At 46.4% G+C, this 27350-nt stretch overlaps 1 protein-coding gene across 1 annotated transcript; it reads left to right on the top strand.

The window, feature by feature from the left end:
- On the top strand, positions 1 to 24956 carry LOC146357068 (alpha-1-antichymotrypsin-like). Its single transcript, XM_084839892.1, has 5 exons — positions 1 to 276; positions 11551 to 12204; positions 14763 to 15033; positions 17134 to 17281; positions 24580 to 24956. The coding sequence occupies exons 2-5, from the start codon at positions 11571 to 11573 to the stop codon at positions 24766 to 24768; spliced, it is 1242 nt and encodes a 413-aa protein (XP_084696018.1). The 5' UTR covers positions 1 to 276; positions 11551 to 11570; the 3' UTR covers positions 24769 to 24956.
- Positions 24957 to 27350: the final 2394 nt, after the last annotated feature.

Below are 27350 nucleotides of genomic sequence, written 5' to 3' on the forward strand. Positions count from 1 at the left end.
AGACCAAGCACCATGGATTCACTGTGTCAGGGAATTGCTTACCGGCTACCAAGAGGGCTATTCAGTTAGATGGAATGAATGTCCTGATCTTTTTTTCTAGACAGGCGCTGCTTATTTTAGGGTCCAAGCCAACTACATCATCCTTTCTGGATGTATTTTAGTGGTATGAGGGTGGACAGGAAGAAACAATTTCTCTACTGTGCAAGTGCAATTGCTGCCTTCTTACATTTTCTCTTGCAACTGTTTATTCACTATGTTTTGCTCCAGTTTGTACATGTGAGTATATTAATTAAACTAGACCTAGCAGAGAAAATTACCAACAGATAATTGATTGGGAGAGCTGGCAAGGAGTTTTTACTTCTTGCTTTGGCTGAAGATTGTGAAAAATGTCAGTGTGTGAGGGAGTTTTTAATTGGCTTAAGAATTTGATAAATGTTGCAATCCTCTCTCTTCCCTTTCTCCATAGCTCTTCTCTGAACCACTTTATGCTTTTCTGTAGGTCTTCATAATCTCAGGGCCCCTCACCTTAAATGTCTCTAATCTTTTGTAACCTGTTAAGGTAATGTTTCTTTACTCTTTGTAATGTGAGTTAATTAATTACGGGCAAAATATATAGAGTGTCTAGAGAAGAGCTGTCGAGCTGTCCCCCCCCCCCCCAAATAATCCACAAGCTCGAGTTGAGCCAGCTTGCATGGAGGTGAGATGAAGGTTGAGCTGTTGAAAGCTTGGTAAACTCTACCCCTGAATGGATTCCTCTGACATCTCTACAACAGGGAGGATGGGATCTCTTCATATATGAAAATATATCAGCGCTGTGTCAGAAATGTGTCCCACATCTTATTCGACCATTCTCAGGCTGAATGTACACATAGCAGTTATACCGTCATCATACTGCAGTGATAACTATTAGGGCCCATTCATGTCATGTGCATTTCAGTATGATAACGGTGAAACTGCTATGTGTCGGTTCAGCCTCATTCAATTTGATAGAAGAAAAATTGCTTTTGAGAAGAAACTCAAAGAAGGAGAAATTTCAGAGAAATTCCCATGGGATGGGTTTGGGGTTCTTGTGCTTATGAGGTGGCTGAGGGGCATGCATGAGTGTCCTGCCTGTCATTGTACAGTAACCTCTGGGGCGGCCAGTAGCCTCCTTGGCTTCCCACACTTCACTTAAGGCCATCATGAGGAAGACATCATGAGGCAATTCCTCCTGTGGGGCTTTTTCAGTTCAGAAAGTGCAGGTAGTCTGGGACTGGGATGCTGCAGAGCAATGGAAAGATGTGTAACAAAGAGAGAGAAAACACACACAGCACTCTCAGCCACCTCACAGTGATTGTTGTTGTTCAGTCGTTCAGTCGTGTCCGACTCTTCGTGACCCCATGGACCATAGCACGCCAGGCCTTCCTGTCCTGCACTCTCTCCCGGAGCGTGCTCAAGTTCATATTCATTGCATCCGTGATGCTATCTAGCCATCTCATCCTCTGCCGTCCCCTTCTCCTTTTGCCTTCAGTCTTTCCCAGCATCAGGGTCTTTTCCAGAGAGTTTTCTCTTCGCATTAGGTGGCCAAAATATTGGAGCTTCAGCTTCAGTATCTGTCCTTCCAGTGAGCACTCAGGGTTGATTTCCTTTAGGATGGACTGATTTGACCTCCTTGCAGTCCAGGGGACTCGTAAGAGTCTTCTCCAGTACCACAGTTCGAAAGCATCAATTCCTCGGCGCTCAGCCTTCCTTATAGTCCAGCTCTCACAGCCATACATTACTACTGGGAAAACCATAGCTTTGATTATGCGGACCTTTGTCGGCAAGGTGATGTCTCTGCTTCTTACTATGCCATCTAGGTTTGCCATAGCTTTCCTCCCAAGGAGCAAGCGTCTTTTAATTTCATGACTACAGTCACCGTCTGCGGTGATCTTGGAGGCCAAGAAAGTAAAATCTGTCACTGCTTCCATTTCTTCCCCTTCTATATGCCAGGAAGTGATAGGGCCAGATGCCATGATCTTCGTTTTTTTAATGTTGAGTTTCAAACCAGCTTTTGCACTGTCCTCTTTCACCCTCAACAAGAGGCTCTTTAGATCCTCTTCGCTTTCTGCCATTAGGGTGGTATCGTCTGCATATCGGAGGTTGTTGATAATTCTCCCAGCAATCTTAATTCCGACCTGTGATTCATCCAACCCAGCATTTCTCATGATGTACTCTGCATATAAGTTAAATAAGCAGGGTGACAATATGCAGCCTTGTCGTACTCCTTTCCCAATTTTGAACCAATCAGTTGTTCCATGTCCGGTTCTTACTGTTGCTTCTTGACCCTCGTACAGGTTTCTCAGGAGACAGGTAAGGTGGTCTGGTACTCCCATCACTTCAAGAATTTGCCACAGTTTGTTGTGATCCACACAATCAAAGGCTTTAGCGTAGTCAATGAAGCAGAAATAGACGTTTTTCTGGAATTCTCTTGCTTTCTCCATGATGCAGCGAATGTTGGCGATTTGATCTCTAGTTCCTCTGCCTCTTCGAAACCCAGCTTGTACTTCCAGTAGTTCTCAGTTCGCATACTGCTGAAGCCTAGCTTGTAGGATTTTGAGCATCACCTTGCTGGCATGTGAAATGAGCGCAATTGTGCGGTAGTTTGAGCACTCTTTGGCGTTGCCCTTCTTTGGAATTGGAATGTAAACTGAGCTTTTCCAGTCTTGTGGCCATTGTTGAGTGTTCCAAATTTGTTGGCATATTGAATGCAGCACTTTAACAGCATCATCTTTTCGGATTTTAAATAGCTCAGCTGGAAGACTGTCATCTCCGCTAGCTTTGTTGTTACTAATGCTTCCTAAGGCCCACTTGACTTCACTCTCGAGGATGTCCAGCTCAAGTTCAGTGACCGCACTATCATGGCTATCAGGGACATTCAGATCTTTCCTGTATAGTTCTTCTGTGTATTCTTTCCACCTCTTCTTAATCTCATCTGCTTCTGTTAGGTCCCTGCCTTCTTTGTTCTTTATCATGCCCGTCTTTGCACAAAACGTTCCCTTGAGATCTCCGATTTTCTTGAAGAGATCTCTAGTCTTTCCCATTCTATTGTTTTCCTCGATTTCTTTGCATTGTTCATTTCAGAAGGCCTTCTTGTCTCTCCTTGCTATTTATTCTCTGGAACTCTGCATTCAGTTGGGTATATCTTCCCCTTTCTCCCTTGCTTTTCGCTTCCCTTCTTTCCTCAGCTACTTGTAAAGCCTCATCAGACAGCCACTTGGCTTTCTTGCATTTCTTTTTCTTTGGGATGGATTGAGTTGCTGCCTCCTGAACAATGTTACGGACCTCCGTCCATAGTTCCTCAGGCACTCTGTCTATCAGGTCTAATCCCTGAAATCTATTCCTCACCTCCACTGTATATTCATGAGGGATATGATTGAGGTCATACCTGAATGGTTTAGTGGTTTTCCCTACATTCTTCAATTTCAGCTGAAATTTTGCAACAAGAAGCTCATGATCTGAGCCACTGTCAGCTCCAGGTCTTGTTTTGACTGACTGTATAGAGCTTCTCCATCTTTTGGCTGCAAAGGACATAATCAATCTGATTTTGATATTGACCATCTGGTGATGTCCATGTGTAGAGTCATCTCTTGTGTTGTTGGAAAAGAGTGTTTGCTATGATCAGCGTGTTCTCTTGGCAAAACTCTATTAGCTTTTGTCCTGCTTCATTTTGTACACCAAGGCCATGCCTGCCTGTTATCCCAGTGATTTCTTGACTTCCTACTTTAGCATTCCAATCCCCTATGATGAAGAGGACATCTTTTTTTGGTGTTAGTTCTAGAAGGTGTTGTAGGTCTTCATAGAATCCAGCAACCTTAGCTTCTTCGGCATCAGTGCATCCTGTGCACCAAGCTCCAAGAAAACATGATATGACTGTTGCCCTGAATGAGGTTTCAGTTCTGAGATGGAACATATGTCAAGCCTTTACCTTTTCCATTAGTCCCATAACGTTGCATCAAATCCTCACTCTAGGAAAAAGTAGGCAGTGGACTTAGTACTTGGTGTTCAGAAATACAGTCAGGGCCAGAAATATTGGAACAAGGATAACTGTTTTGGCAGTTGGTCTCTGTACACCACCACATTGAAGCTGAAAAGCAACACACCCAGATGGGAGCGAAGTCAGGGCTTTCAGCTGTAATTCAAACAAAAGTTTGACAAAAGTGGGGTTTGACAAAAGTGGGGCACTAACCATTCAGGAAGGACAGCCAGTGGCATATACACACACCCATCGTTGGGGGCTCATAAGTAATGGAACAAACCAACATCATTTCAAACTGAAGGATCACCTTTAATACCTGGATGAAAATCCTTTGCAGTCAATGACTGCCTGAAGTCTGGAACCCATGGGCATGAGCCAATGCGGAGTTTCCTCCCTCGAGATGCTTTGCCAGGCCTTTACTGCAGCTGCCTTCAGCTGCTGCTTGTTTGTGGGTCTTTCTGCCTTCAGTCTTGTCTTCAGTAAGTGAAAAGCATGCTCTGTTGGGTTGAGATCAGGTGACTGACTTGACCACTGAGGAACATCCCACTTCTTTGCCTGGAGAAACTCTTGGGTAGCTTTTGCTGTCTGATTTGGGTCATTATCCATCTGCAATATGAAGCGGTGTCCTATCAGTTTGGCAACATTCGGCTGAATCTGAGCAGAAAATATAGCCCTATACACTTCAGAATTCATCCTGCTGCTTTGATCAGCAGTCAGGTCATCAATAAACACCAGCGACCCGGTTCCATTGGCAGCCATACATGCCCATGCCATAACACTGCCTCCACCATGTTTGACAGATGATGTGGTACGCTTTGAATCATGAGCTGTTCCTTTCCTTCTCCATACTTTTCTCTTCTCATCATTCTGGAACAAGTTACGGTTGGTTTCATCAGTCCAAAGAATTTTATTCCAGAACTGGGCAGGCTTTTTAAGGTGTTTGCTGGCAAAGGCTAATCTGGCCTTTCGGTTCTTGAGCGTTACCAGTGGTTTGCACCTTGTTGTGAAGCCTCTGTATTTACATTCATAAAGCTGTCTCTTGACTGTAGATGTTGACAATGACATGCCTACCTCCACAAGAGCATTCTTGACCTGGCTAGATGTTGTGAAAGGGTTCCTCTTCACCATGAGCAGAATTCTGCGGTCATCCACTTTAGTTGTCTTCCGTGGTCTTCCAGGCCTTTTGCTGCTGCTGGGCTTGCCAGTTAATGCCTTCTTTTTCAGGATGTTCCAAACTGTTGTGTTGGCCACTCCCACTGTTTTTGCGATCTCTCTGATGGCTTTATGTTGTTTCCTCAACCTAATGATGGCCTCCTTCACTCGCATGGACACCTCTTTGGACCTCATGTTGGGAGTTCAAGTGAACAGCTACCGAATGCAAATGTAACACTCAGAATCATCTCCAGGCCTTTTATCTGCTTGATTGGTCATGGGGTACCCAGGAAACAGGCCACACCTGGCCATGCAGCTGCTTGTCAGCCATTTGTTCCATTACTTATGAGCCACCAACAATGGGTGTGTGTGTATGCCACTGGCTGTCCTTCCTGAATGGTTAGTGCCCCACTTTTGTCAAACCCCTTGCATTACAGCTGAAAGCCCTGACTTCGCTCCCATCTGGGTGTGTTTCCTTTCAACTTCAATGTGGTGGTGTACAGAGGCCAACTGCCCAAACAGTTACCTTGTTCCAATATCTGGCCCTGACTGTATAACTACTGTTCAATATTTGTTGTACTTGGATCAATTCTCATTGTTTAATGTTTAATGGAGAACATATGTTTCTCAAGGAAGTCCCATCATATAAATGAAAGCCCACTGCAAATACTTGTCATTGCTTCTACAGAAGGACACCTCTGAATGTAATGTAAGTATCAGATGATCTTTTTCTGATTTGACTATGAATGATCTACAGTTGGTTTTGTTGGGCAAACCTGTTAATGCTTCTGATTTGCTGGGGTACTCCTATTTTATTGTGTTCATATACGAGTGTATTATAAGGTGTATTATAGGCCCTAGAGCCAGTGTTCTTCTCTTGACTCTTCCACACCTTGTTTCTAGATTACCTCCTTCCTCCATCACACCATGCCTTGCATTTGTGTTCTTCTGTCCCTGTTCCTTTATCTCACACTGTTTTGCACCCCTTTGTTCTTCGGTCCCATCCCGGTAAAGCCCTTCCTTACATCCCTGAGCTGAGTCACTTTTTTCTGTTGCCAACTATGTATTTATTTAAAGTATTTTTATCCTCTTCCTTGGCCAAGAAGTCTTTCAGGGCGGTTTACATATAATTGGTAAAGGAGAACAATCCCTGCCCATAGGCTTACAATCTAAAACAACATGACAAGGAAAACGAACAAGAAGAATGGCCCAAACCCTGCTTGCCAAAGTCCTGTATTGTCATCCAGTTATACATCCAGGCAGTGGCTGTGCTCATTATAAAGACTTGTGGGAACTTTATTACAGTACATAACTTTTCAGGGATTAGAGTCCACTTGAAGAAGGAGGCCCCACACGAAGCATCATTTCCTGGCTGGGATCATGGAACTTGTAGTCAAGCCCTATGAACTCTGGCAGGAAAAGCCACCATGGGCATTATTTACCATAAGGGGAAAGTCCCTTTGGGCCTCTCATGGAGTCACTGGAGCCTTCTGTCACTGACAGCTCCTCTCCAAGATAAGGGAACAGGAGGAGAGGGAGGGCATGTATGGAGTGTGAGCCCTAATATGAAGCAGACCAGTCAAGAGCGATTCTGCCTCCATCTGGGACCACTGTAATCTCACCACTCCTGCTCTGAATTATTCCCTCATCCCTATACATAAACATTTAGCAATTTTATGAAGAACCTTCAGAGAAATGGATTTTATGCATTAGCCTTTTGACCTTTTTCTTGGTGAATACATTTGCCTAGATTAAAATCAATCCATCTTGCTCCCAAGACACATCTCTTATTTGTCCACAGAAATATCCCTCTTTCCTTCTGTGAAAAGATGAAGGCTATGCAACCTTTCCCTCTTCCAAAAGCCACAACACTTCCACAGAGTGAAGTGACGATACAATCTTGTACCCAATGCTGTTTAACACCTATATGAAGTTACTGGGGGCTGTCATTGGTAGATTTGGGGCAAGATATCACCACTAGGCTGATGATGACACACAGCTCTATTTCTCTGTGACTTCTAAATCAGGAGACACCATGCATGTCCTGAACCAATGCCTGGACATAGTGATGGACCAATAAAATGAGACTGAATCCTGAGAAGATGGAGACTCTATGAGTGAGTGGTTCCCAGTTATGGGAATTGGGGAATTTGCCTGTTCTAGATGAGATTGCAGAACCTCAGGAAAAAAAAAAAAAAGGTACATTAGGTTTTGGGGTGTTCCTAGATTCAACATTGTCATTAGAGGCTGAAGTGACTTCTGAGTTGAAGAGGATCTATTACCAGGTCTGACTGGTATCTCAGCTACACCCTTTCCTGTACAGGGATAGCCTGGCCACTGTAGTCCATGCACTGGTAACCTCACATTTGGATTGTTGTAGTGTGCTTTATGTGGGGCTACTTTTATACTTGCTCTGGAAGCTGCTGCTGGTGCAGAATGCAGCAGCCAGGATGCTGATGGGGCCCCTGGCCATCCACATATTGCACCAGCACTGAAGCAACTGCACTGACCACCTGAACTACTGAGCCATGTTCATCATCTCACTGTTGGCATATAAAACCCTGAACAGCTTGGGAACAGGTTACATGGTGGATGGCCTTCCATGATATAGATAATTAAAATCATCAGAGAAGACCTTGCTGGTTGTACTTCACCTTGCAGATTGCCATCTTGTGGCAACCTGGAAGTGGGCTTTCTCCATGTGGCACCCATCTTGTGGAATGCTCGTCCTGCTGGTATTCAAGTAGCGTCAACTGTGGCATGCTTTAGGCACCAACTGAGAGCCCATCTTGCCCAGGCCTTCCCTTACTGATCATAGTGCCCCATCTGTTTGTTAATTATGGTAAGAACATAAGAAGATAAGAAGAGCCATGCTGGATCAGACCAAGGGTTGATGTAATCTAGCATTCTGTTCACACAGTGGCCAACCAGCTGTTGACTGGGAACCCACAAGCAGGACACAAGTGCAACAGCACCCTTCTGCCCATGTTCCCCAGCAAATGGTGTACACAGGCATGCCACCTCTGCCACTGGAGGTAGCACAGAGCCATCAGGACTAGTAGCCCATGATAGTTTCCTCCAGGAATTTGTCTAACCCCCCCTCTTTTAAAGCCATCCAAATTGGTGGCCATCACTGCAAAGTGGTGGCCGTCACTGCAAAGTGATGGCCTTAACCTACACTACGTAGCACTGTGAGTACTTGGTTTTAATGGTTTTGCAAAGTTTCATTTGGATGCATTTTAATGTAGTCTCTCTGTAAACCGTGTCGAGGTACTTTCTAAAATATGGTAAGCGGAATAGAAATTCGTTCAACAACCAACACCACCTTTGGAATTATCAGTATGAATAAAATGCCAAGCAGCTGCTGACCAATTCAAAGCAGAGGCTTTGAATCACACAAATAGAAATGAATAATGGACTGGCCTATTGATTGCTCATCTCATAGAGGTATACTCGAACTTGCAGACTTGAATACCAATGCTGTATTGGTTTCAGGGTTGGATCGGAGCCCAGAGAGCCCCAAAGCAGTTCTGATTCTGAGGAAGAGCTACAAACCATGGGAGAGGAACCTGCACGCTGTTCAGAGGAGCAGCCAGTGGGAGAGCCCCTCCTGGTACACATTCCTGAGAGTGATAGTGACCCTGGCAGGGAGAGGGAGGTGAAACAGCAGTTTCTGGACGCTAGGCACTGGCGCAGCATCAAGTGGGAGAAGGCGGGCGCTGAGAGGAGGCATTCAGCCCACTTGGCATGACAGCAACTGCAGCGCCTTGATGCCCCATGGGAAAAGGGTGGACTCTCTCCTCCTAGCCCATAAGTACAGAGGTTTCCCACCTTCCCCTCCAAATGGAGATCAACTGTTTCCTAAGGTTAAAACCCCCAAGTAGGCAGCTCTCTTAAGTCTCACTCGTAGGATCAAGCAAATAGCATCTGTAAGCATCATTAGGTTGAATGGGAATAAAGCCTTGGAAAAGAGCCCTATTGTCTGTGTGTTGATTCTGGCTACTTGAGGATTTCAGAAAGCAGCAGGGGCGACCTCCCAACAATTGGTATCCCTTGCACTCTGACTCATGACTAGGGATGGCGGAGAATTTCTCCCCGAAACTTCGGGGGGCCGAGCGCCAACGTGTTCGGCCCCCCGAACAAGTTTCGGAGAGAAATCCTCCGCCCCCCCGCCCCCCGCCCCCCCCCCGGGACGGGACTTACCTTCCCTGAATGTCCCTCCCGGCGGCGGGTCCGGCTGGCGGTTCGTCCGGTGTTCGAGCGGGGCGGGAGCGGCAGCCGGTCTTTCGACCGGCTGCCGCCCCCGCCATTGCAATGAAAGAAAAAAAAAAGTCCCCTGATAGGCTACGTGACGATTCACGTAGCCTATCACGGCTAGATTTGCAAAGTCAGCCGTGATAGGCTACATGAATCGTCACGTAGCCTATCACGGGTGACTTTAAAAAAAAAAAAGTGTGTACGGATAATGGCGGCCCCCATAGGGAGCCGCCATTCCCGTTCCTTATTTGGTCGCTGTAGTCTACGTCAATGTTTACATAGACTACGGCGAAAATAAGGGCAACGCTATTTGCGTTGCCCTTATTTTCGCCATAGTCTACATAAACATTGACGTAGACTACAGCAACTAAATAAGGAACGCGAATGGCGGCTCCCTATGGGGGCCGCCATTCGCGTACGTGCTTTTTTTTTTTTTAAAGTCACCCGTGATAGGCTACGTGACGATTCACGTAGCCTATCACGGCTGACTTTCCAGATCTAGCCGTGATAGGCTACGTGAATCGTCACGTAGCCTATCAGGGGACTTTTTTTTTTTTTTACTTTCGTGTTCACGGCCGGGCGAGGCGGGAAGCCTCCTCCCCGGCCTGAATTTCGGCCGGGCGAGGCGGGAAGCCTCCCCCCCCGGCCTGAATTTCGGCCGGGCGAGGCGGGAAGCCTCCCCCCCCCGGCCTGAACTTCGCGGGGGGAGCAGCGAAGCGCTCCCCCCCACCGCGAAAAAGCTGCGAGAAAAGGTAAGTGACTTTCGTTCACCCCTACTCATGACAAACCCAATAATTTCCCCTGCCGTTGAGTGTGATCCCCTTAACAAGGAAACCTGTCCAGACATGTCCACACATCTCTAGGCACCATTGAGCATGCATGATTGGGTCCTCTGAAGTTCTACATTAGTCAGTTTGAATTTGCAACCTCTCTGTGGGAGTTCCTGCTCCCCATAAAAATACCTTTGTTTGGGAAATCATCCTTTGGTTTGGTTTGAGCTGCTGGCAAAGAGTCGAGAACTGTGCTGTAGAGTCCCAGGTGGGCAACTTCTGACCCCCACCTGCCAGCTGCTTTGGTGAGTTATTCTTAGGACTCAGATCCCAAATAAGTAAAGTTAATTCTATGCTTTGTTTTATTTTAAAAGCAGGCAGCCTTTTCTGAAGTTCCTCTCAGGTTGGTTCTTGCATAAATACATTCAGTTGGAAACTGAGGTTGACTTAGGGTGCAATCCTATTCAGATAGGCGGCCACCTCTGAACTCTGAGGCGACTGCCTATCCAATGCAAGGCAGGAGAAGCACAGAGGGGATCATTCCTTTCATGCTTCTCCTGCCCTGCATTTTCAGCTAGAAAGATGATTGTGGCTGTCTAGCCACAGGAGGGCAGAGTGGGGGAGGAGGCTGCCTGGATGTGTCGTACAGGCATTGGATGTGTCATACAGGCATTTCTGCCCTCCCTGCCCCAGAATGCCCCCCAGAATGCCCCTTTTCGGCATCTCCGTGCTCCTCTTGCAAGCACGGAGCACGGGGCTTCTCCACGCTGCCTCTGAGGCAGTGCAGAAGCGGGGGGAGGTCAGTTCTCTGGGAACCGACCTCGGAGCATGGGCTCTGAGGTCGGTTCCCAGAAAACCAGATATCCTACGGCTGTCCAGCCACTGCCTAGTGGCCATAGAATTGCTCCCTTAAGCTCTTTTGCCTAGCTTACTCACTTGCAAAGCCCCTATTGCCATGTGTCCAGGCTAAGAGTTATTAATCACATGGGTGGTGGCAGCAAATAGACAACAAAGGGTGTCTTGCAGCCTGTTTGTCGCACTTGTCAATAAAGGTATTCACCCTACAGTAAGATCATTTTGTTCCTATTATTCTGGCTAAAAGAAAAGTAAGATGTTGTTTTTTTTTTTAAAAAAGAAAGAATATATAGAAAGGTACACAGAGACTGAATAATTCCCAAAATGCAAATTAGGCCCCTCTGAACATAGCCTCCGAAATTAATTCACCCGATCAATCCTACTGAAAGAAGTACCTCCAGATGACAAAAGAGCTCGAAGAAGAAATAAAGTTTGTCTGCCATGTTAATATGAAGTTCAATACAAACACCTTTAATATCATTGCAATCAGAAATTGAGAATGTCATTCTGTCTTTACAGATTACTGTCAGAGGAACACAATGGCTGATTTCTACTTGTGTTTACTTCTTGCTAGCTTCTGTGCTTTTGCCCACTGTGGCCATGTCCCTGCCAGCCATGAGGACCGCAGCCACCATCATCATGCTGAAGGTTACCATAATTTGCCCTATCTGAAGATAGCCCAGGGCAATGCTGACTTTGCCTTTAAATTCTTCCATGAGGTTGCTTCCGAGACTGCTAGGAAGAATATATATTTTTCTCCTCTGAGCATTTCCACTGCCTTTGCCATGCTGTCACTAGGGGCTAAACCTACCACACTGAATCAGCTTTTGTCAGGACTTGGCTTTAACCTGACAGAGATCAATGTGCAGGAAATACATGAAGGTTTTTACCACCTCCTCCGTATGCTAAACCGACCTGAGGCTGAAATTGAGCTGAGTATTGGAAATGCCCTTTTCACAGATGACAAACTGAAACCACTGGAGAAGTTCATGGATGATGCCAAACATTTTTATCAGGCAGACATTTGTCCTACTGACTTCAAGAACCCTGCAGAAGCTGAGAAGCAGATCAATAGCTACATAGACGGGAAAAGCCATGGAAAATTAGTTGATGTTATTAAGGGTCTCGATCCAGATGTTGTAATGGTTCTTGTAAATTATATTTTCTTGAAAGGTAAGTCTTAGTATCATAGAATCATAGAATCATAGAACAGTAGGGTAAGAAGGGGCCTACAAGACCATCGAGTACAACCCCTGCTTAATGCAGGAATCCAAGTCAAAACATCCCTGACACATGGATGTCCAGCTTCATCTTGAATGCCTCCAGTGTGGGAGAGCCCACCACCTCCTGAGGTAATTGGTTCCATTGTCATATTGCTCTAACAGTCAGGAAGTTTTTCCTGATGTTCAGCCAGAATCTGGCTTCCTGTCACTTCAGCCCATTCTTCCGTGTCCTGCACTCTGGGATGATTGAGAAGAGATCCTGGCCTTCCTCTCTGTGACAACCTTTCAAGTACTTGAAGAGCTCAATCATATCTCCCCTTGGTCTTCTCTTCTCCAGGCTCAACATGCCCAGTTCTTTCAGTCTCTCCTCATAGGGCTTTGTTACCAGTCCCCTGATCATCTTCATTGCCCTCCTCTGAACCCTCTGTCTGCATCCTTCTTAAAGTGTGGTGTCTAGAACTGGACACAGTACTTGAGATGAGGCCTAAGCAGTGCTGAGTAGAGGGGAACTAGTACTTCCCGGGATTTGGAAGCTATTCTTCTATTAATGCAGCCCAAAATAGCATTTGCCTTTTTTGCAGCCACATCACATTGTTGGCTTATATACAAGATCAACTTGTGATCTACAATTCCAAGATCCTTCTCGCTTGTAGTAGTGTTGAACCAGGTATCCCCCATCTTGTGAATGTGCATTTGGTTTCTTTTTCCTAGGTGCAGACCTTGTCAGATGGACTCTGTCTCAATTGAGTGCCTGTATTGTTCATATCATATACTATTGTAAACTCCCTTTGCCTGGTATTTGATGGCCACAGATTCTAGACACTGATCTTTCTGATATATTTGCTTCTGTTTTAGTCTGGAGTCATAATCTGCCAGTTGTAAAGCTGTAAATGATGTGAGCAAAAGCTTCTCAGAATTTGAATTCTCAGAAAGTTCTTTTAAGTCAAGGGGAAAAAAGACCTTCTCCAGTATTATCAAGATATAGCAAATATTTTTCTGGTACCCCTTTTCTGGTGATAAGATGGTTTCATGAAGGACTAAGATAGGAATAGGCCTACAGAAGTGGGAGTATCATCATGGCAAGCAGTCCACTAAAACAGGAGCTTAGATTTCCTGTTAGAGCAAGAAAGATATGGACGATGAATAATTCTGGTTTTTGCAGTATTATCATCTATACACTAAGAAATTTTATAGTTAGAAAGCAGTCCTATGGTTCCTGCGATGCTCTCCCAGGGACCATAGGATTGCTCAGAAAAAAACCTTCAAGTCGGAAACGGCACCCTGACCTTGGAAGGGGGAGTCGGAGATTCAACCCCAGCCCTTTCTCACTCACAGCCAGCATGGAAAGAACTGCCCATGCTAAGTAAAGTTTGTTCCATATAATTCAGTCTCTGACTGAGGAGGAGGCAGGAAGGGAGAGTTCCAGTGGAGGGGAGGAGGGGAGGTGTCAGGGTTGTATCTGAGCCCATAGAGTCCTAAAGCAGCTCTGATTCTGAGGAAGAGAGGCAATTCGTGGGGGAGAAACTTTCCCAGACTTCAGAGGCGCAGCTGGAGGGGGAGCCCCCCCTTCTCACATCCATGGGAGTGACAGAGAACAAGGCGTGGAAAAGGAAGGACAACCTGAACTTTTAGACACGAGGCGCAGACGCAAGCACAAGTGAGAGATCGCAGGGGCTGAGTTTGGGCGCTCAGCCCTATTGGCTCGATTTCAACAGCTGTTCCCAGAAGCCTTGCGGGAGAGGGGGAGATCTTCCCCTCCCACCACTTAAGTTCAGAGAATTGCCACCCTTTTCTCAAATGGAGATCAACTGATGTACTTTCCCTGTGAACCCCTACATGGCTGTTCCTTTGTAGTTCTCTGAGTCTCCAGCAATTAGCAACTGTATGCCTCATTAGGGTAAATGGAATTAAAGCCTTGGAAAGCAGCCCTTTTGTCTGAGTTTTGATTTGGCTATTGGAGCATTCAGTAGGCAACAGGGGAATCCTGACGGGAGGAGAGCAGAGAGGCCAAAGTATCCTAAGCCTCCTCCAGCCTCCTTCCCTCCCCCTCCAAAGCGCCCTTGCTAGAAGGTCTGAAAATCCCATCTCACAAAACTCTCCAAAGATGGAGGACAGGGAGGTGAAGATCACCTCCACCTCTCCTCCTGCCCTGCCGGCTTCAGCCCAACAGGGCACAGGAATCTTGGAAGCCTCCGAGCTCAGAGGCTTTTGAGCAGCGAGAGGGCAGTCTTGTGCCCTTAAGAGTGGAATTCTAAACTGATTTCCAGCCACATGCATTCAAAGGGTTAAAAATGAGTATTTTAATCTTAATAGTTAACATGAGGTTAAATGGTCATCATAGTGTCTTAATCATCATGTCCATCTGACAGTGCTTACAATTCCAAAAGGTCATATGTGAATTCTGATGTATTGCTGAATTCTGAATTTGTGTGAAATGCTTTTCATGAACAAATCTTTTGACACACTGTAATAACTGATATTACATGCTCTTGTCATTCTTTTCATAAGCTGAGTGGGACAATCCATTCCATCCTAGCCACACTCGCTTAGGCGGTTTCTTTGTGGATGAGCACACCATAGTGACCGTTCCTATGATGTACAAACACAGCATTTTAAAGAGTTACAGTGATGAGGGCCTGTCCTGCCAAGTGGTGCAGCTCCCTTACAAGGGCAATGCTTCGGTGTTGTTCATTCTGCCTGACCCAGGGAAACTGAAGCAGGTGGAGGATGCCCTGGGGAAAGATGTTCTGTTAAAATGGATGAATTCATTGAGAGAACGGTAAGCCAATGGGCTGTAATTAACTGGACGGGGGATGTTTTGATTCCAATCCCTGCTTCCTGGTGTCAGTGATGAGTCTAAGCACCTTGAGATGTCTGACGGCTCCGCTTCTGAATCAGAGTTGGAGCAGCAGCTAGATCAGAGGCTGGGGGTGGGACCCTCCCTAGTGAGCCAAAAAGCTGGAAGAGAGTCCTCCCAAGACCTTGACCAACTGATGGCCCAGACTGAGTCCCTGCCCCCTCCCTCCACCATAAGAATGCAAGTTTCTGAAGAGGTGGAGGAAGAGGGGCATGATGTGAGAGATGAGATGGCATGACGCAAAGGGAAAAGTTAGGAGCAGGGCTCAGATGCTCTGCCCAGGTAGCCATAGGAGGGAGCCACTGTAAGGGAGGGGCATCAGTGTTAAACTAGCTTGGCTGGGAGGTTCATACCCCAAACTGCCAGCAACTTTCTTTCCCTCTGGTCTGTCTCCTCTGCTTAGAGATTGTTGATTCATTTTTTAGAGCCTGGGGGAACCTGAGAGTGTTCCTTGAATCTGCATTTGTAGAAAGACTAGGCTCTAGCACACTAAAGTCATATAAGCCTGAAACTTTGTCTATTGTGATGTTGATTTCAGAAGGAAAGAACAATCCAAATCTGACACCTGGAAAACCTTACACTACTCACCATCTCTCAGCCTAACATGTTTGAGAGCGGTTATCATCTTGTACAGTTAAAAAAAAAAACAAACAGAAGGGGAATTTGCTATGCAGCCCTGACCTTCATGGAGAGAAAAAAAAGAAATAATAAAAAAGGGTGTTCCTACCCCTTACTGAGGGCCAGTAGAGGGGGTAAGGATGGGCCAGAATTAGGGATGTGTGAACCGACCCCCATCCAGGTTCTCTGGGTGCCTGCCCAGCCCCTGTCCCCGCTCGCCGGTCCCCAGTCCCCTGACTGTGCTCGAGCCCCTCCTGCACTCAATGAGCAGCCCACACTCACCCTGGCAGCCTCATCAAGCTCCGCAGTCATCATTTTTTGCAAAATAAAATGGCAATCACAAAATTGCACATATTTGTGTGTGTGCGAAAATGCACATTTTTGCGAATGTGCATATCTACATATGCAAAAATGCACATTTTGTGAATGTGCAGATTTGCACATGTGTGAAAATGCGCATTTTTCAAAAATGTTTTCATGCATGTGCAAAATGCGCATTCACAGAATGTGCATTTTTGCATACGCAAATATGTGCATTCCCAAAATGTGCATTTTCGCATATGCAAACATGTGCATTTGCAAAAATATGCATTTTCATTTTGCAAGAAATGACCACGGAGCTCGACAAGGCCACTGGAGTGAGTGCCGGACACTTGCTGAGTGCGGCCAGGGGGTGAGCGGGGTAGGGGCTCGGTGAGCAGGTGTTGGGGGAGCGGGCAGGGGTGGTTCTGCTGGATTCCGAGATGGAATCGGGGGCCCGCACCACCCCTAGTCAGAATAACCCTTCCACTAGAGATAGGAGCTCCACTGGGAGACCCACATGTCTGCTGTAGAAACCCCAAGTATGCCCACAGAAAGCCCCTACCAGCAGTAAAGGCTAAATAAGTGTGCTACAAAGGCATTTTGTAGCAGGATTGGGGGTAGCCTTTAATCTGCTGAACATGAAGCCCCCTTGCTCCCCACCCCCTGCATGGTCCTGTATTGGGCTCCTTACCTATGCCAGTCTTGAGCTGTTTGCACACTTCTCACATGATTTTCTGTTACGATGGCAAATGGAAAGGTGCTGCATGCAAGGGTTACTGATCACAACAAAATTGTTACATTCAACTTAGTCCTATGTATACTTATATCCACAGTTATTAAAAAAAGAAAGTAACATTTGCATTTTTAAAAATGTGACTATTAGAATATTAAATTATTGTGGTTATTTTTAATAATGTAGTTTCAGCTCTTTTTTATCCAGCCAAATTTTAAATGTCTGTGCACTGTGCCTTGTAAGTATTATTTCAAAATCCATATTAGTGTAATAGCTTTATTGGGTCAACCAAAAGATACAAGCATGTATTATATATATTATCTCACAGTAATATCCCACATGCTTCTGGTTACTCTTTCTTTCAACAGGAGAATAAGTATCGAGATCCCAAGATTTTCAGTTTCTGCTAGCTATGTTCTCAAAGGAATATTAAGAAGATTGGGTATGACGGATGTATTCACAAACCATGCTGACCTATCTGGAATTACTGGGGCTCCTAACCTGAAGGTTTCCAAGGTATGTGTCTCAAAGTGCATAATGCTATCATCATTGATCCAAATACTCTGCATTGTCTTTCATGTGACTGTTAGGCCCCAGGTACCATGCTGTCTCAAGCTATAAAGAATTATAATGTGAGAACAAGAGTACTTTCATCTGCCTCTGAGTTCTACTTCATACCAGAAGATATTCCCCAAGTAAGAAAAAGTCATGTGCACAGTACCTTCCAAATGGACATACCCACTTGTGCAACTTTTCACATGTCAGGATGCATATGTTTCATTCCATCCAGAAGTGGAATGCAAAAAAAGTCATGTGTGAGGCAGCCATTAGAGAAGCTCATAAGAACATAAGAAGAGCCATGCTAGATGAGATCAAATAGTCCAAGAGTCCATATCAAAATGCTTACATCATAAGGTAAAAAAGATTTGACTATCTGGACATCTTAAAAAATTGTGTCATCTCCAAAACTGCCAGTCTAACGAGCAATTGCTGGAACTTTTAAAAGGGCACCCCCCACACCCTTTTCAGGGCCAAAAATTACATCACAAATTACATGGATGAAACAAGCAATATCTGTTGAGGAATAGCCTGTCTGACTTTGGGGGGGGATACCCCCTTTCTAACTCCTCCAAAAAGGGGTAACAGGGGCCACTAATTACATCATAAGGTATGCGGCTGAAACTGGTACTACTGGGTAGAGATCTCCTTCCTGTATCTTAAAATATCCAATCTGACTGCTTTACATGGGACAAGACCCAAATCAAACCATTTAATATGATCAGAGACATAACAATTTCCAATGTACCGAATTGGAGCTATGCTCATCGGTTCTGAAATAATGAACTATTGTAGGAATAAAGTCAAAGTAAAGTACTTTTTTCTACAAGAATGCGTGTGTGTGTGTGTGTATTTTAGTTGAAAAAATTATTGAAAATAATTAACATGCAACTCCCTGAAAACCCCAACATAAACTCCCTGTTCCCTCCTTGTAGTCCAGCCCCAAAATGCTAAGGAAGGAAAAAAAGTTTCTTGTTCATTCTCATTTCTTTCCAGAATCATCTCCTTTCTTGAAAAGGCTGTTGTGTAGTCACATTTAGTGAAGCTATATAATCCAGGTAAGGGATTGATGATCCCAATGAGTCTGCTAGCTTTCTCACACCAGCATACCTCAAATTGGTCTTTGACACCAGGTGGACCTCCATCCAAACATTTATATCAGCCTTTAAGTGTGAAATGTTTCCCAGAAGAATGGCCAACCCATTACATCCTTGTGGTGTATGAAAATATTACTTGCTAAGATACATGACATTGGGAATCTGCCTCCTCATGGGCACATTCAAAAAGGCTCTAGGGATGTACAAAAGGGACTTACCTTGTCCCGCAGCTTTTTTCGCGGTGGGGGGGAGGCGCTTCACTTCTCCCCCCGAAGTTCATGCGAGGGGGGGGTGTCTTCCCACCTCGCCCGGCCGAAATTCAGGCCGGGCGGGAGGCGCCCCATCCCTCGCCAGCGAAAGTCAGGCCGGGTAGAAGCGCCCCATCTACCCAGCCGCGAAAAACAAACAAAGAAACACCCACCCCCGTGATAGGCTACGTAACGATTAACGTAGCCTATCACGGCTAGATTTGCAAAGTCAGCCGTGATAGGCTACGTTAATCGTCACGTAGCCTATCATGGGTGACTTTGGAAAAAAAAAAAAAAAGCGCATATGCAAATGGCGGCCCCCATAGGGAGCCGCCATTTGCGTTCCTTATTTGGTTCCTGTAGTCTACGTAAAGATTTATGTAGACTACGGCGAAAATAAGGGCAACGCAAATAACGTAGCCTATTAACGTATTAAATAACGTAGCCTATTAACGTAGCCTATCACGGCTAGATTTGCAAAGTTAGCCATGATAGGCTACGTTAATCGTTACGTAGCCTATCACGGGGGTGGTTTTTTTTTTTAACTTTCCTTGTAATGGTGGTGGTGGCAGCTGGTCGAAAGACTGGCTGCCGCCCCCGCCCCTGATGAAGACCCGATGAAGCACCACCGGGACCCACCGCCGGGAGGGACATTCGTGAAAGGTAAGTCCCATCCCGGGGGGTGGCGGGGGGGTGGCGGGGGGTGGCGAAGAATTTCACTGCTGATTTCGGGGGGCTGAATGCATTGGCAATCGGCCCCCCGAACATGTTTCAGGGAGAAATTCTCCGCACTCACCCCGCCCCCCGCACCGGGAAGGGACTTACATTTGGTGAATGTCCCTCCCGGCGGCGGGTCCGGCCGGCGGTTCGGCGGGTCTTTGTCCGGGGTGGGAGTGGCAGCCGGTCTTTCGACAGGCTGCCGCTGCCACCATTCCAATAAAAGAAAAAAAAAACACCCCCGTGATAGGCTACGTGACGATTAACGTAGCCTATCACGGCTAGATTTGCAAAGTCAGCCGTGATAGGCTACGTAAATCGTCACGTAGCCTATCACGGGTGACTTAAAAAAAGAAAAAGAAAGTGCATACAGATAATGGCGGCCCCCATAGGGAGCCGCCATTCCCATTCCTTATTTGGTCGCTGTAGTCTACATAAATCTTTACGTACACTACGGCGAAAATAAGAGCAATGCTATTTGCGTTGCCCTTATTTTCGCCGTAGTCTACGTAAAGATTTACGTAGACTACAGCGACCAAATAAGGAACGCGAATGGCGGCTCCCTATGGGGGCCGCCATTTGCATACGCGCTTTTTTTTTTTTTTTAAGTCACCCGTGATAGGCTACGTGACGATGTACGTAGCCTATCACGGCTGACTTTGCAGATCTAGCCGTGATAGGCTATGTTAATCGTCACGTAGCCTATCACGGGGCCTTTTTTTTAACTTTTTAGTTCGCGGCTGGGCGAAGCGAGGCACCTCCTCCCTGGCCTGAATTTCGGCCGGGCGAGGTGGGAAGCCTCCCCCCCAGCCTGAATTTCGGCCGGGTGAGGCGGGAAGCCTCCCCCCTCAGCCTGAACTTCGCGGGGGGAGCAGCGAAGCACCTCCCCCCCACCGCAAAAAGCTTCGAGGCAGGTAAGGGAGTTTCGTGTACCCCTAATCGGGGGGTCCCTGCACAGCCCTAATTTTTACCTCACTCAGTTTTCCTTGAGTATTCTACACTGGAATTGTTTTTAAAATTTCCTCTGTCATATCTTCCTTTATGAAGGTTGAAGGTGTGTCACATAAACAATGAAGCACCTCAACTATTTCAGAAGGGATGTCACAACTGGAACAAAATTCATTGTCATGTAAGATTGTCATAGCTGCACCTGGAAGAGGGTGTACCTTGTAACGTCTGTTACATTGGATACCTGTTGTGAAGCCATCCAGAGATCCGTCAGGTGCCCCTAGAGTCCTCAACAAACTTTCCTTCTGTTATATGTGCCAGACAGATGTGAAATCCACCAAGCATTAGGAACAGCTTGTCAAACTTAGGACTTTCTTGTGCTTTTATCATAACAGAAAGTTTCACAATAGCCAAATTATATATCATGGTAATGTGCCTCTGCTGGCCCTCCACAGCTGTAATTGTTTCTGCCATAACCTGTAGCAATGTTCAGGACTGGTTGATTTGTGGGAAATACGTGGTTTCTGTTGGGGAAAGTCAGCCACCAAAATTTTGAAATTCCAATGGGCCCGCATTGGAGCTCCCTCTGTCTTAAATGCCAGTGGCATCATCCATGTGGTGTAAAGCACAATGAAATCTTCCTTCCTTCCTTCCTTCCTTCCTTCCTTCCTTCCTTCCTTCCTATCATCTATCATCATCATCTCCAGAATGGCAGATCTTTTGCCATCACCAAGTCATACAAATCTACTCCTTCATGGACTCCTTACAGGAGTTCATACTAGGGCTGTGAACTGCCTTGACCCAAGGCCTGAACCCTGAGTCAAAGCGGGCTGTTTCGGGTCACTTTGTGCCCCTTCTGAGGCAAACCAGAGGGGGCACAAAGCAACCCAGAGAGGGTCAGGGGCTCACCCAAGCACTCGGTGTGCTTCAGAGCTTCGTCCCCTGGCCCAGCCCCCCTGGCCCAGGCCCCCACCCCGGCACCTCCAGATCCTTACCTGAGCCACGTTCTCTACCACCGCCGCCTTCTCTGCCTTCTCAGCCACCGCACCACCACTGCTGCCTTCTCTGTCACCACCTTTACTGCCACCATGCCACTGCCACTGTCTTCACCACTGCCACCAACTTTGCCACCGTTGCTAGCTCCTGAGGCCTGGATGTGCAGTGACTCTTCATGCAGAGAGTCGCCATTTTTAAAATGGAAAAAGTTAGTGGCATTGGTGGTGAAGACAGCAGCAGTGGCTGTGAAGGCGTCGGTGCAAAGACAGCGAAGGAGTGACAGAGAAGGTGACAGCTGCGGTGGCAGCAGAGGAGGTGGTGGTTGTCAAGGACTCCTTGGAGGCCTCTCTCAGTCTAATCCAGTAGCCACATCCAGACACAGACAAAGGGATTCTTTTCAAAGCTTTATTCCTCTTTTACAACTTAACAACTCTACTGTTAGCAACTAGATATGAACAGCAGAGTACCTATGCCCTAAGTTGGAACAGTTGGTCCCCATTTGAAAGGGAATCACTGGCAGACCCTTGAACTTAAGGGCTAGGGAGAGTCCCTCCACTTTTCCCTTGGATCCTCTGGGCGCAGCCGTTGTTTGCGCGCCAACCAGGCACTACGCCTCCTTTCTGCACCCTCCATTTGGCACCACTCTCTGCGTCGGCGTCGCGTGTCCATCAAGTCTGCTTCCCGCACTCTGTCACTCCCAGGACTGCTATCTAAGCTAGGAATGCTGGTGGGAGGAATCTCCGTCAGCTGTTGGCCCTGGGAAAGAGGAGCGCGCTTCTCTCCCAGGAGCGACTCCTCTTCCTCAGAATCAGAACTACTCTGGGATTCTATGGGCTCAGTGTCCACCCTGACAGTGGTCCAGGTAAGGAGCTGGGGGGTTGGATGAGGGTGTTGGGGGGGCACAAAGCAGCTTCTGAGGAGAGTCCAATCAGGGGATCCCTGCACAGCCCTAGTTCATACATCATCTTCTATTTATAACCTTCCCATATTTTCCCACCATTTCATCTATCTTTTTTCTTTCCACAATATATCCATTAAGGGGGAAAAGATGGAATAGCTGCACAATTTTGATTGGTAGCACTATTATTTATGTATTTAAAATATTTCTTGGCTGCCTTTCGGGGCAGAAGCCTCCCAAGGCAGCTTAAAGCAATAAAATATATATATCTTTTCAATCAAAAGCCAATGCTCCTACTCCTATGCCACACTGACTCTCTCATAGGGATGTCAGAGAATTCCACCACGGATCTCTATGAAGCCGAATGCCAGTGCATTCGGCCCCCCAAAATCCGTGGCGGAATGAAGCCCCCCCCCACCCCACAAAAGGCATGCAAAATGGAACACTTACCTGCTGCCGTCCATGCTGACTTGTGAATGGTGGCTGCATCTGCGGCCGCCATTTGCTTCCTTATTATAGCCATGATAGGCTACGTAAATAATTACGTAGCCTATAACGGCTAACGCAGGGATGCCATTTGCATCCCTGCAGAGGCCGTGATAGGCTACGTAAGTATTTACATAGCCTATCACAGCAAAAAAAACACAAAACAGCAGATGCAAATGGCGGCAGCTATGGCAGCCGCCATTTGCGTTCCCTTTTTTTTTGCCATTTTAGCCTATGTAAATATTTATGTAGGCTATTATGGTGGGAAAAAAAGGGAATGCAAATGGTGGCCACTATGCCATTTGCGTTCCCCTTTTTCTTTTTGCAGTAATAGCCTACTTAAATATTTACGTAGGCTAAAACGGCAAAAAAAAATGGAACGCAAATGGCGGCCGCTGTAGCCGCTGCCATTTGCGTCCGCTTTTTTTTTTTTTTGCCATGATAGGCTACGTAAATACTTACGTAGCCTATCACAGCAAAATCAGGGACACAAATGGCGGTGGCTATGGCAGCTGCCATTTGCGTCCCTGCAGGCTGCCCAGCAGCTGGATGTCCGGCTGCAGGCGGCCCTGGCCGGTGGCTCTGCGGAATCTCCATGTAGTGGAGCCGGCTGGAGAGAATTTTGGGGAGAGGGACGGAGTGCCTCCCCCCCACCGTGAATGTCACCCTTCAAAAAGGTAAGTGCTTTCGTACATCCCTACTCTCTCATCAGTGGGACACGAGGGATTTGAGAGGCTGTGGGCAGTTCTTAGTTTCTAAAAAAGGAAGGTAGCTGGATTTCCTGACAGCTACATCCTGTCCCCCAAAATGCAGAGTCATCCCTCACCACAGTTACTTGGCACTAAGAGCCCTACATCTGGAAGCAGCCTTGGTTTATTCCTGTATGGTTCCACTTCTGAACCAGAAGCTAGGAGAGGTTGCTATTGAAGACTTTGGTAAAGTGTCAACAGTTTCTTTCTCCAAGGGCATCTCTACACCAAATCCTGCTCAAATCCTGCATTTACAATTTAAAACTTTCTGCTTCCGTTTTAAATGCAGGATCACAACGACTCCCTTTTTCACGTGCTTCCTTTCCACCCACCCCTCCCCCCTCCTTCTCCCCGTATCTGAGTCTTCCAATATCTTTCATTGATCTCGCTCCTCTTCTTGCTGCTTTTCCTCTTTTTCGTGGAGGGAACTCAAGAGGAACACAATGGGGTAATTTGATAGCTCATTATCTGTGATCTATTTAAAAATGGAACAAAGGGCATTTAGGGCATGCTTAATTGCCCGGGGCTTGCGGCTCCAAGACAAAACAGTTTGCTTGTGTGTGTGTGTGGGGGGGATAGGCACTTTCTTCAGTAATCATTTTGAGCACATTGAGAACTGTGCCACAAACCTTTTGTGGCAGATCCATGACATCCTAACAGCGCAATCCTATGGTCCCTAGACAGCATTTAGGATGCTGCAGATCTCCTCCTCTGCACCCGCAGACACAGATATGAGTGCGGAGGAGGAAATGAGAGTGTGTTTTTTCCCCCACCCCCTTTGCTGCTGCCATGGAAATCTCCATTGTTGCTCCTCTTTCCTAGGCCACAACAGCAACCTTGGAAGAAGTTGAAGAGGGTGGAAAGGGGATGCTCCAGTGAGTGAGGAGGGGAGTGGGAAAGAGAGATATGGATCTGCAAGATATCCACCCGCTGGAAAGTACAGAGATCTTCATCATGCCCTGCCTGGGACTTGCTGGCATTTGGATAGACAAAGGGTTCCAATAGAGAGCTCTGATCTCTATGCCACTGAACAGATTCATTTGCTTTGAAGAGCAGGAACTCTAGCATTTAATAAAATCATGTATCATGCATTAATTCTTGCTTACTTTCTTTGCAGGCTATTCACAATGCTCATTTGAATATCCATGAGAATGGCACTGAAGCTGCAGCTGACACTGTCATTGAGACTAACATTTACCATCCAGCTATGGTTAGATTCAACCATCCCTTCCTACTGGTAATCTATGAAGAGATTATCAAGTCCATCCTATTCATGGGAAAAGTTACAAATCCGAAGCAGAAGTAATTTCAAAAGTTGTATTCTTGTTGTAGCACTGACCAAGTAGTCTTCCTAAATATAAAGCACATGTGAAAGAATGCTTAGGTGTCAATTACTTTACTGAGACTGTTACTGTTACACATTCCCAAATAAATAAATAAATAATAATAATAATAATAATAATAATAAAGCAATGTACAGAGTAAAAGTCTATCAAACTACTTGGTGTTTCTTTCTGCAGTACAAAATTCCTAATCATAATTGCGTATACTTATCAACTTTAAAAATATCAACATCAAAAATGGGTGGGTTGAAATCACTACACAGAGTTTTGTATAATGTCCTAGGCCCAACTATTATTTCCTTTATTATTATTAATGGAAGACGTAAAAACAAAACAAAATCCATGCATTGTACCATAAATGCTTGCTGAATTCAAATGAATTCAAATGAATTCAAGTGTCACCATCGCAGATCAAATATAACAGGCATAACCTTTGCATCTCTCATCACCACCTTAAACCCAATAGATATCAGACTACTTGTCAGATACATCTGGAGTGAGCTGAGTAGTGTACGTGGATGTATGTATGATAGCGGTGGCAGAGAATTCTGCCATGGATCTCAGAGAGGCCGAATGCCAGTGCATTCGGCCCCCCAAAATCCATGGTGGAACGAAGCCCCCCGGCCCCACCACCCTGCAAAAGGTGCACAAAATGGAGCACCTACCTGGTGCCATTCACGCTGCTTTGTGAATGGTGGCTGCATCTGTGGCCGCCATTCGCTTCCCCATTTTTGCCGTGATAGGCTACGTAAATACTTACATAGCCTATCACAGCTAATGCAGGGATGTCATTTGCATCCCTGCAGAGGCCGTGATAGGCTACGTAAATATTTACGTAGCCCTATCACGGCGAAAAAAAGGGACGCAAATGGCGGCAGCTATGGCGGCCGCCATTTGCATCCCTGCGCAGCCCAGCAGCAGCCGGATGTCGCTGCGGGCGGCCCTGGCTGGCTGGCGTCACCGCAGAGCGGAGCTGACCAGTGAGGATTTCAGGGGGAAGGACGGAGCACCTCCCCCCCACCGTGGATGTCATGAAACGAAACAGGTAAGTCGTTTCGTACTTCCCTAATGTATGAATCAGCTCTAAGATCATGTTCCTGAAAAAACATGGGGTTAATTGCATGTGAGCAACGTGCTCTCTGCCACAGCCCCAGTGCTGTAGTAGACCCCTCCCTTCCTCACCAGTTTAGGATGGTGTTTTGAAGGGACTTCTGCTTTAAACATCAACTCAAAAGCCTTTACATAGATGCATCCTTCTGTGTTCTCCTATCGCATGTGACATTATAGACCTGTTTAGGTATCTGCTTAAGCATGTGCGTGTTCTGTTCAGCTTCTGTTGTGATGAGAGTTTCACACTGCTGGATGCTGGTAAGGTCTGGTTACAAGGTTCTGCTATGGGTCAAGTGTTTACCCAGGTTTGGAGCAAGGCAGGTTTCTCAGGGAGGCAGGAATGGGAACAGAACAGCACCTCGGAGAGCTCCGACTCTGTGCTGTGGCTGGAAGCAAGACAAGCTTGTCTGTAGGTTGCTCTGACAAGGAGCAGATCAAGACTGAGCCTTAAGGGGGGGGGGTTGGCTTCTATTAAGCTGGTTGGCTCCAGCTCCACACTGACTGAGGACTTTTCTCTCAAAGAGGCTTGTCTGTTGACGCATCCTCAGGTTGCAATGAAACGGGGATGGCTGTGGCATGCTAGACGCTTCATGGCTGGAGTCTTCAGAGGCCAAAAGTGGCAATGCAACGTCCTCTGGATGCAGGGGGGGGGGGCAGGTTTCTGGGGTCTTCCTGGAAACTGGGTCCTGGGGAGGTGGAAGCCTTATGATGCCTTTCTCTAACTAATTCTTCTCCCTTACCTCAGGTCCTCTTCTTCTGAGGATTAGGGGTCAGGATCCTCACTCTGCAGATGAGGGTTCAGGGCCCTGGTTCATGCTGGTGAAGGCTTAAATGCTTGCCCTCCCTCATGTCTCCATGGGCACCAGCCCCCACCCCTTCAGTCGTAACCTTGCTGCAAAAGGACTGGCAAAGTCTGAAGGGCTGTTCTACTTACATTCACTTGAGTATGAGGAGAGCACTCTGTGAGACTGGGGGCCTTGCAGGCACTGTGTTGGGGACCCCTGCTTTTCACATGTCTTCAGGTGAATGCCACTCATGTCTTTAGGTGAATGCCTAAATAGGTCTTATCTGTGTGGAGCAGGGTGTGTTCCTTTATGACTCACATGGTAAGCTGCCTAGGAAGCATACCTCAATTAGCTGTTAGTGCAATTTACACATTACATTATTTATTTATTTATTTATTTATTTATTAAATTTATTAATCACCCATCTGACTGGTCACCCAGCCACTCTGGGCGATGTACAACCCACCATAAAACAATTTAAAACAATAAAATTTTACCATATTTTTTTTTTTTTAAATACCCTAACCCACCCCAAATGCCTGCCTGAACAACCACGTTTTTAATGCACGACGGAAGCTCATTAAAGAGGGGGCATGATGGAGTTCCCTAAGGAGGGAGTTCCACAGAGTGGGGGCCACCACAGAGAAGGC

Source organism: Heloderma suspectum, chromosome 1 (genome assembly GCF_057233095.1).
Source record: "Heloderma suspectum isolate Gila_16-S chromosome 1, 16-S_ref, whole genome shotgun sequence".
Classification (NCBI taxonomy): domain Eukaryota; kingdom Metazoa; phylum Chordata; class Lepidosauria; order Squamata; family Helodermatidae; genus Heloderma; species Heloderma suspectum.